Source organism: Pyrgilauda ruficollis, unplaced genomic scaffold (genome assembly GCF_017590135.1).
Source record: "Pyrgilauda ruficollis isolate IOZ18807 unplaced genomic scaffold, ASM1759013v1 scaffold27, whole genome shotgun sequence".
In the NCBI taxonomy this organism is placed as follows: domain Eukaryota; kingdom Metazoa; phylum Chordata; class Aves; order Passeriformes; family Passeridae; genus Pyrgilauda; species Pyrgilauda ruficollis.
The window spans coordinates 249,404-259,816 of NW_024524044.1; the positions used below are offsets into that span (position 1 = coordinate 249,404).

At 46.2% G+C, this 10,413-nt stretch overlaps 1 protein-coding gene across 1 annotated transcript in view; it reads right to left on the reverse strand.

Moving 5' to 3' along the window:
- The window catches only part of LOC121355792 (PDZ domain-containing RING finger protein 4-like), a 229,291-nt gene extending 225,917 nt beyond the window's left edge, over positions 1-3,374 (reverse strand). Inside the window, 3 exon segments of the mRNA XM_041471497.1 lie at positions 421-507; positions 2,780-3,068; positions 3,070-3,374. Of these exon segments, the coding sequence (XP_041327431.1) occupies positions 421-507; positions 2,780-3,068; positions 3,070-3,374 (681 nt within the window).
- Between the last annotated feature and the right edge of the window lie 7,039 nt (positions 3,375-10,413).

Below are 10,413 nucleotides of genomic sequence, written 5' to 3' on the forward strand. Positions count from 1 at the left end.
TGCTTAAACTATCCAAGCTACAGAAGCAGATTTTCTTCTCTCTTGGAAATGAAAAAAAAAAAAAAAAAAGGCAAGCTGTTTCACAAAATTCCAAAGGCTTAATCCTGCAACAATGACTTTTACAAGTAGTCCCAGAGATTTCCATTGAACAATTTGCATGAATACGTATTATTCACGTGGGAACTGAGTGTAAACCAGCCTAAAGTTTTAAAGCAAAAGCACTATGAACACCCTTCCAAAAAAAAATGAGAATAATACAATTCTCATGAGATAACGTCCTCCAAACAATGACTCCAAATATACCTGATGACAAACAGTTCTTCTATCTGAACAATAGATTCCGTACCTACTGTCATCATAAGTTACTCCTAATTAACAATGTATACAGTAAAAGTCACCTACGGTTACTTTTTGCATTACCTGATTGGGTCGTCCTCCTATAATGTTGAATCCCAAAGTGTCATTTTCTCGGTGTAGCATGATCATTAATGGTTTGCGTGCTCCTCCCTAAGAAGCAAGAGATTAAACATTGTTAAAGAACACAGTTTCAAGAAGAAGTTATTAAATGAAACACTATTGCACATAAGATTTTTAGCTGGAGAATATATAAGATATGGCTTGAAGGAAAATTAGGGTGAAAAGACTTGGCACTGGAACGAAAAAACAAAGAAAAGTCATGATTCACTGAAAAGTTATCAGGTAACACCTGATTATCTCCAGTTATCTTCAGCTGAACAGAAAAAAAGGACAGGTTTTGGGTGTGAGGAATCCTTGGCACCATTGATAGAAGTCAGCACTCCAAATTTCTGGAAGTCTCTATAAACATAAAAACCCTTCAAGTGTTAACATTTTAAACATTCAACATACAGATTAAAATACACAACATTATAATTTTCAGACCCCAAAGTCCTACCAGTACACATTTTAAAGCAACTTGCACATAACATAGAGAAGCTGAAAAACGGCTCTTCAGCCCAAACTTCTTCTCTCCAAAAAGAAAGAATCCAAAACATTTGTAAAAACATGGGTTGTATTCTGAAAAAAAGGCTTAAAGTATAAAGCAGACACTGAGAAGCATAAACGGAGTAAAAGTTAAAAACAAGAAAAGAAAAATCTTTTCCTTCAGTGGACCAGGTAATTTTTTTTAAAAATTAAAAACAGGAGGCTTTAGCACAGCAAGTTACCTTATACTACGCTGAAACCCACATTTTATTAACTGTGTCAGTGGCGTGTTTTACGCCCGCGCGGTAGGTTTTACCGCAATTCCGCGTGTTTGCGCGGCGCCGACAGCTCCCTCCCAGCGGCGCTGGCCGGGCGGCAGCGCCCACAGCGACACCTGCCGGCGGCGCTGGGGAGCGGCGCGCCGCCCGCCCGCACCTCGGCCAGCTCCGCAGCGACAGCCCCGGCACCGCCCCGCCCCGCCCCAGCCTCCGCATAGCCCACCCCAGGGTCACTGCTGGCCCACTGCACATGACCTCATCTCATCTGCCAAGGGATGAAGAAAGTGTACGAGCACACCTCTCAGGTCCAGCAACCTAAACCTCATGGACAGCTAACCAGAGGAAACATTAAAAAAAACCCAAAAACCTCAAGTTTTCAAACAGAATTACTCAATGTCACGAAGACCTGTGAGACCTGTATTCTGAGGCATTCTGGTGTCCTGTGAACAACGTCCCCTTTTTCCCATTTTCCATGCAGCAGGCATATGCCCAGCACACTACATTGCTTCTTCGGGTGTGAGTTTCACTGCTCACACCTTTTTCACCTGGGATTTTGCTTCCCAAGAGCCCACGTAGATTTAGGCAGAAAGAAGAATTCTTTGCATTAAAACACTTCTCACCACGGCTGCAATCAGCAATGCCTGAGCCTACCCAGTGAGCTTCCAGGCAGGAATCACAAACCAACCAGTTCCATCACAGCAAGTGAAGCCAGCTCACCGCAATTCTCGAATGGCTTGTTTTGCCTAAGGAGCGTGTCAGTCTCTGGGCAATGCTCTCAGATCTGAGGGGAGAGCGCAGCACTGCTCCGGCCTCTGCTTATCAACGGCGGTAGCTGTCATGCCATTCTACCAAAGCTTTGCTGTCCTTTCGCCATCGTTTCCAAAGTCGACAAAAATTTTACACTCAAGTTTTTAAAGACAACCTCTCAGCTGCTCAAATAACAGTTGAAAGCCAGCTCCACGCCCCCGAGCTGCCGCCAGTACCAGCTGGAGCAAAATGAGCAGCACGAGCAGCTGGGTCCCGTCGAGGCGGGGCGGTCTGATGCGGACCCCTGATCGGAGGAGCCAGAACCCGTTTGCCAGCTGCCAGCCCAGGAGCGAAGCCATCTCCCCTCCCGCCCGTTCCCCATCTTCTCCGGCCGAGCAAGCGCTCGGTCGCAGCCTCTGCCAAGCACTGCTGGGCTCACCGCAGCACGGGGCTTCGGCTGCCGAAGGGCGTCTGAAGAGGGACAGGCAAGAAGCGTGTCCCCAGTGTAGGTGTTACAAGAAAATCAGTAAAAATAAAACTCTTCATCTGGCAACAGGGTCCGGCTGCTATATCTCCCCGAAAGAGGCGAGGGACGGGCAAGGGCGGCTCGCACCGCCCGGGGGATGGAGAGCGGGATCGGGCTGCGTCCCGGACTGCTGTGGTGGTGACTGCCGGTCCCGGGGACACCGCCCGCCCCGTCACTCAGCCGGTGGTTCACAAGTCGGGCACGGGAAAAGCAGGCTGGAGGAGAGCACAGCAGGAGGAGCGCATACGGGGCGCGCTGCCCCGCCGATCCCCGCCGCCGCACTCACCTTGCCGGGCTGGCCGCCCGCCAGGTCCCGGGCGATGCTGCTGATGTGGCTCATGTACTGGCCGAACTTCGCCTGGTACCGCCGCGCCGTCAGCTGCACCTCGCTCTGCAGCGCCGACAGCTGCGCCAGCAGCGACTTCTCTCTCCTGCTCCAGCGCAGGGCCTCCCTCTTCAGCTCCTGACCCGGCTCCGGAGCGCCGCCGCCCCGCAGCGCCCGCAGGCAGCGGTGCCCGCCGCCCGCCCGCGGCTGCCCCGCCGAGCGGCCGGAGGGGGTATTGCTTCTGTTACGCCGCGAGGTGGGCGGGCAGCTCCCGCAGCCGCACGGTGCGGCCGCAGCCCCGCGGGCTGTAGTCGCACTTGACCTCCAGCTTCTGGACGAGGCTGCGGAGGGGCAGGACGGGGCGCAGCTCGGCGGCCGCCAGCGGCCGGCAGCGCAGCGGGCAGCGGCGGCGCTGCGCCGCCCAGGGCAGCAGGCAGCCGGCGCAGAAGACGTGCCCGCACGGAGTGGACAGCGGCTCCTCCAGCACTCGCCCGCACAGCCCGCACTGCAGCTCCGCCGCCACCGGCCCCGCGAACCGCGACGGGTCGAAGCCCATAGCGCGGCCGGGAACAGCCAAACTTTCGGCGCCGCGACCCCGGCCTGGCCCGGAGCCGCTGGAGCCGCTCCCGGCGGGCGGCGGCGAGGGGCGGGCGGAGGAGCGGGGCTGCGCCGGGAGAGGCGGGCGGCAGCGCCGAGACGGAGATCCCGGCGGCTCTCCCCACCCTCTCGCATTAGCTCCCTCTCCGCGGCGCTACCGCCCCACGCCCAGCCCCGGCACCACCTCCGCCCTCCCGGGACATCCTCGCAGCTCGGCGGGGCGAGAGATCGAGGCGCGGGGATGCGCCGCCGCTCGGGGCGAGCCCACCGCCCTCCCCACGCGGGAACTGTCCCGGCGGGAGAGCTGTGTCCCCGTCGGGTCACTCGGGGCTGGGCTATGGTCGCGGACGGAGGGAAGGAGTTGAAAGGCTGCGGGACAGCGAATCGCTCAAGCTCTGATGCACGCTTGTGCTGGTAAATAACGCACACGTGTGAGCACGCCTGTTTCATGTCTCTCCGAAAGGCTTCCTCTCTTTTCCTCCCGTTCTGGGATATCCGTCAGGGCATAGAATTCTGAAATTCCTAGTACTAGTGCTCTCTTTGTTGCCACACTATAAAGGAAATAAGTCAGGATAAGAAAATTACTTGTTGAGCTCCCTTAAACTACAGCAGATGAATAAACAACACTTTCATTTAAAGAAAAACTAAAACACAGCAAAGCCTGGAAAAGCGTAATTAGGATCAATAGCCGCCTGGATTCTACCCTTTCATTGCTGCACAACCCACAACATACACTGAAACATGAAACCCCTAACACATTCCCCACATAACTTCACTATTGAAAACACAGGGCCAGATTGCTGCCCCCAGCCCTGTGGAAAACCTCCCAGAGCAGAGAGGAATGGAGCTCTCTGAGGGGTTTCTTCAGTGGACTCTTTCATGTGTGGATCAGACACCATCATTTTTGGAAAGGATGGCAGGTTTGGTCTGTCCAGGCTCGATCACAGGTTATTTCCTGGGCTGAGAACTTCTGAGGTAGAGTCAGGGTGTGTCCTTACCACTTCTGCAATTCCTACTTCAAACTCTGAATCTCAGGATCATCCCTCTGGGAAAGCCATGGGGCTTTTGAGACCCACTAATGAATAGTTCTTTTCCGTGACTAAAAAGACATCATGTGAGCAATACTTTTTTTTTTTTTTTCCCAAAGCAAGAAGGAAAACTCTGCACATACCTGCCCCTAGAACTGAATCTGGGATAGCAGATCTGTTATGTATACTCATGACTGGCTTAGAAAAAGATTGACAATACCTTACAAAACATCTACAGACACAAATATTACTGAGCAATCTACTCTTTCTGACTTGCCAAACAGAAACCCACAGTTTTTGTTGGATTACCATGGCCATGGAATAAACAAGCAAATGAACTGCACTGTCAAATAGTCTCTCATCTTGAAGACAATGCACTATAATCCAATATTTTATTGCAGATCAAAATCACATTCTCCCACATGAAAAAGGAAATCAGACACCTCGAGTAACTAATTGTGCAATTCATACTGGTTTTAATCATCTCTCCATTGATTTTAATTGCTTTGCTCATGGAGTCAAATCAGTGTCATCCAAAATGATATAGAAAATTATCTTTAAATAGTGTCCTCCTCTCCATTTTTGAATTTAACTATTAATTTGGCCTCATTATTTGTTTATATCCTCTTCTGTCTCCCAGTCTCCCAATGTATCTCTTTGACCTCATTATACATGGCCCAGAACTTCAGGTCTAAACACAGGCAGTAATGTCTTCATTCATAAATTAAACTGGGCAGAGAAAAGTCCCTGAGATTGATCCATGATCTGTTAAACTGGTATTGCTTCTGTTAGTGTGATGGTTTTGGCTGAGACGTGTGAGCAGCCTCCCAAACCACAGCTGGACACAGCATGAGCGCTGCAGGGGCAAGTGCCAAGAGATAGTTTGAGGTGGCTGCCCTCTTTGGGAGGTGCAGGCTTAGGGGTAAGGCTGTAAGTCCTGCTGGATTCCCTGGCACATTTTATTCACCAGTATAAATGCAGTTGTAGGAAGGAGGTAGCCAGGTTTGAGCCTTGGAGTCTTTTGGCTTCCTTTAGGTTAGGTGATTAATTAAACAATGGTTTGGAATTCCTGTAGTAAGCATACTTGAGAAAAACAACTCTGTCCTTTCTGACCCACTTTTGGCATTGACAGAATGTCAGTGCACTGGCAAAACCGTTCCAGGCAGCTGACATTTTCTTTGCTTGTGCTGGACTAAGAAGTTATCTTTCTTTGCCATGATATCAGCACAGATGGAAGCACAGGCAACTGGGTTTATAGCAGAAGCAATTTTCCAGTGCAGGAACCTGTAATACAGACAAATATACTAAACTCATCTGAAGGTAACAGCTGTCTGCATACCAGACTTCAATGGAAATGGACACACGTGGATAAATACATGCAAATGTTACCAATGTGCTTACAAAGGATGATTCCTACAATTAGTCCTATTAGTTCTGATGTAATCAGGAAACGAAAAACACAATCTTCATACTGTCCTAAAATATTCTTAAAGAGACAACAAAATTATAAATTTTTTTTTTTTTTTTTTGTCTCAGTACCTACAGCTCCAAGTTTCATACAGCCACTCCAGTCACGGGTTCACTGAGGTGGTCAAAGAGGGAAATGCAGATTTAGGGAGATGGAGAGAGGCTGAGGAGCATAGGAACAGCAGCGCTCTCCTGAACAGTGGGGACAGCTGTGATAGCACCACACTGGGACTGAACCTGGTCATGGATCAAATAAATGTGCAGTGCCTTTTCTCCAGGTCAGTCCATGTCTTCAACAGCTTCTAACACATTCATTTTTGCTCTGCTTGGTAAGGCAGAAAAAGTAATTTGAGATAAGAAAGCATTTTCTTCCTTACTCACAGGTACCTACACATACACACACACAGACAGCACTTTGAGGGAGGATTTTGGTGGGGGTAACTGCCCTGAAGGAATTCTTTACCAGCACAGAAACCCAGCTGCTCCTGATCATCAGAGCCAGGAGGAAGAGCTATTTCTATTATAACTAGAGGGTCATATCTGCCCATAGTTCTTTTCTCATCCTAAGAGGATCTACAGCTTAAAGGATGAATTATACAGCTGTTTCCAAGTCTTCTGATGAAAATATTAGAAGAAAGTAAGAATTATTGCTCTGAAATACTGAAGGTAACTGTGAGGCTCCAGGCTCCACTGAGGTCAAAGGGGAAAATCCTGTGAACTTTCAACTCCCATTTGTGGGAATATGTATTTTTGTATTTCCCCCCTCATTTTCATGAAAATTTTGGCCTTTTATTCATCCATAGGATTTCACAAAAAGGTTCTTTTTCCAGTCACACTAGTAAAATGCTGTAACTAATCTAGACCTAAGAAGACTCAGCAACTTCACTCTGAGATAAGAGCTTAGATCTGAACATTTGCTATTAAAATCTGTTATCATCAGAAGTCTGCAAAGAATTTTTGTCGCTGCACTTCGGAAAAAAAAAGATTGCAAGCATAAAGTTAGACTATTACTAATGTTTTATTGAAAAGAATCACCTCAGAAGGTTTACAATTTTTAAGTCAGCAAGCAATTTTTCTGTACTACAGTTCATCCTTGAGCACAGTAAAAGTGTTTGAGGAAGTGTCCAAATCTGAGAGTGTACAGATTTTTGCTGAAACCTGAGCAAGAATTTGCATTCATCAGTTAAGAAAAGAAAATTCAGTTAAGCTGCACACATTCAGTGAAGAAGATTACATCCAGAAAACATTTGTAATCTATGTTATTCATCAGCACAAGGACACTGTATGATCTCTATGCTTGTGTGACTGTGTATGACATCAAATAAATCAACTATCTGCTCTGGCCACTAGGAAAATTAGAACAAGTCTTAAAAACCAGTGAGTGGGAGGTCTAGATTTTTGACCTGCCTCTTTCATCCACTACATGGCCATAAGTAAGTCCTGAAACAGCTTTTCACTTTTCTCTTCACTTACTGCTAATGCTGCCCAGCAGAATTCACAGCAGTCAACTCAAGTCCCTATACAATGCCTGCAGCTAACAAAGATGCCTCACTAGGGCACCTTAGGGCAGTCAGGATTGAAATATGCACCTTCCAACGCAACAGGTGGATAGAAGCACCTTCCAGGACGTGCTTGACCTGGGAGGTGTGCTCTGCAGTCACACCCTTGAGGTGTGAACTTTGCAGAGAAAGGAATTCAAGGAGCAGTGAGATTGTGTGTGATCTACGAGTCAATCTGCCCAGTACTATAAAAGCCAAATGCTCCTAAGCATTCTTGCTTAGCCTTTTTAGGAACTTACCTGATAGAAATTAACTATGCTATCATCTTTGGACACCTCCAGCAGCTGAAGAGGTTGTTGTTTTTTTTTTTCAGTACTACATTTCCACTGAAGTCCTTGGTACAAAGTCAAAGGTAGATACGAGCACTTCAGTGTGTTTTTTCCATAGTCCTTTTTAGCAGAACATTTTAATAGTAAACTATTTTGAAGGAGGAAATAGCTCCTACACCTATTTTGTGGATGAGGAGGTAGATAATTAAATTCTTTAGAATCTGGGTCAGAATTATTCGCATAAACTGGAAATATGTGTCAGAACAGGAAACTGGGACTTCTATTTCTCTTTAGCAGACTATGAGCAAGGCAAAGCAATCTCCTAAACTGGAAGCCCAGGTAGAGAAGACTATGCACTTGACCTATATCAGTAGACTTGTCTGAGCATTGAGACTTTTTCTTTATTCCCCTCTATCTTTTTCTTCCCCCACCTCTCTTGTTCAGTGTTAAACATAAGCTACTTGCTAGTACTTAACATGGCAAGAGAGAAGGCACAAGGAGAGGTGAGACCCAGGCTGAGAGAAGGCAGGTGTGTGTATGCGTGCATGCGTGCATGTGTGCGTGCATGTGTGTGTGTGTATGCGTCTGTGTGTGTGTGTGTGTGTGTGCGTGCATGTGTGTGTGCATGTGTGTGTGTATGCGTCTCTGTGTGTGTGTGTGTGTATGTGTGTGTGTGTGCGTGCGTGTGTGCATGTGTGCGTGTGTGTGTATGCGTCTCTGTGTGTGTGTATGTGTGTGTGTGTGTGTGCGTGCGTGCGTGCATGTGTGTGTGTGTGCGTCTGTGTGTGTGTGTATGTGTGTGTGTGTTAACCCCTCATACCTGTCAGGTCTGCACCACCCTCCCCCAGCCAGGCTGTGCTGGCTGCCCACCCCTGCCCAGCCCTCCTGCACTGCCCTGCACACCGTGGGGCTGGCTGCAGCCCCAGCACAAGGTGCTAGCAGTGGATATAAATGTAAGGGAACACCAGAGCCTTGCCTTGGGCATTTCTACCTCATTTCCCTTTCCCAATCCCACTGTTGCAACCTGCAGACGTCACAGGTTTTAAATTTGTCCCTGCAGAGCCAGTCCACGATGCACTTGCTGCAGACACCTCCTTTCCACACAGAGCTGCTCCCCAAGGGTATGCAGATACAAAAAGCTTTCTATTTTAGCACCCATTAAATCAAGGGGAAAAAAAAAATCTAAGGGGATAATTTTTCACATTATGAAGTCTCATCAGTTGCTGTCACTGAGAAGAGCCACTCACTCATCTTATGAGATGACAGAGCCCAAACTGGATTGGAAAAGGATCACCTCATTGCTGATGACAGTCCCTCCCCAGAAGGGTTAAGTCTTCTTGCCCTTGCAGTACTTGATCAACCAGCAAACACCCAGTGGCTGTTCCTAGGGCTTCCTTTTCACAAAGCAAAAACATAAACACCTAAGATGGAAAAACAGTCACCTCAGTATTAATAAAATAAGGTACCACAAACTGGAATAGAAGCAGAACCTCAGTTTCCAACTCAGCATGTCTCAGTGAAGGCTTTGACAGCTGTTCAGAGTAAGAGAAATTGTTCAGGGTATTTCTACCTTTTTGCATGTTTCTTTCCAGTGTCACATTGCACAGCCTTTAGAAAACTGCCTTTACCTATGCATTTTTGTTATATTAACTTACACATGTACTGGTAAGGGAGACAAGTAAAAAATAAAAAAAAATATGGAAAGTTCAGAGTGAAATATAAGAAACTAAAAATAAATAAATACGGGAATTTTGTAGCAGGATTTTCAGAACTTTTATTTAAATAATACCTGAATTTAAGCCTTTGAAATTAAAGTTAAATGTCATTGTCACCAGAATTTGTCTGGTCTTAGTCTAAACCAGGTGAACAGCCCAGGAAGTGTGTGCAGAGAATTTTGATTAAATTATGCATTTTAAAATGACACAGATTGGAAAAAGCTATTAGTAAGTCAAAGAACACCAGTCAAAAATGAAAGAAGCCAATAGGAATCAGTGCATGGGAATATGGGAATCCATGCACTGTTTCAGTGTTAAACTCTTACATGATATAGTACAAAAAAAAATAAAAAAGGTTAGAAATATGGAAGCAATAGAAAAAAAGGGGAATTAAATGAAAAATTAATATATTGTTGTTGATATGGGCCATAAGATAAGCATATAAGAATATGCTTCTGATTCTTCTGTATGTTCTATCTGTTTGTTACACATACTGTAATTTGTGCAGTGTAGAATACACTGTTAAATCCCATGCCTGTTGCCTCCATCCACAAAATAGGTTAAACAGAAATAGCCAAGGAGCACTTTACTCTGTTGGTGTTCCTCAAATATGAAAGCTGTGATACTCCAAATATTTAATTGACCCCAAGGCCAGTCCCTTTGAGATTCAGCTTATGTTAACACAAATAATGCAGCGCTAAAAAAGAAATATTTGCTCACATAATTAAGTATTCTAGTGCACTAGCAAACATGATTCCTAGATATATTTTACTTTTTCCATGAGACACTTACAACATTGAAGTTTCATGATTGCATTTGACTGTAGAAATAATATGCAGTAATGATTTATAGTAGTTAATCTTTAGAAATGTCAGCATAATATAGAAGCAAATATTATGAGCAAGGAGAAAGAATGAGTTTGGATTTTGTAGTTTTTCCAGCTCTTGATCTGTTTAGCCT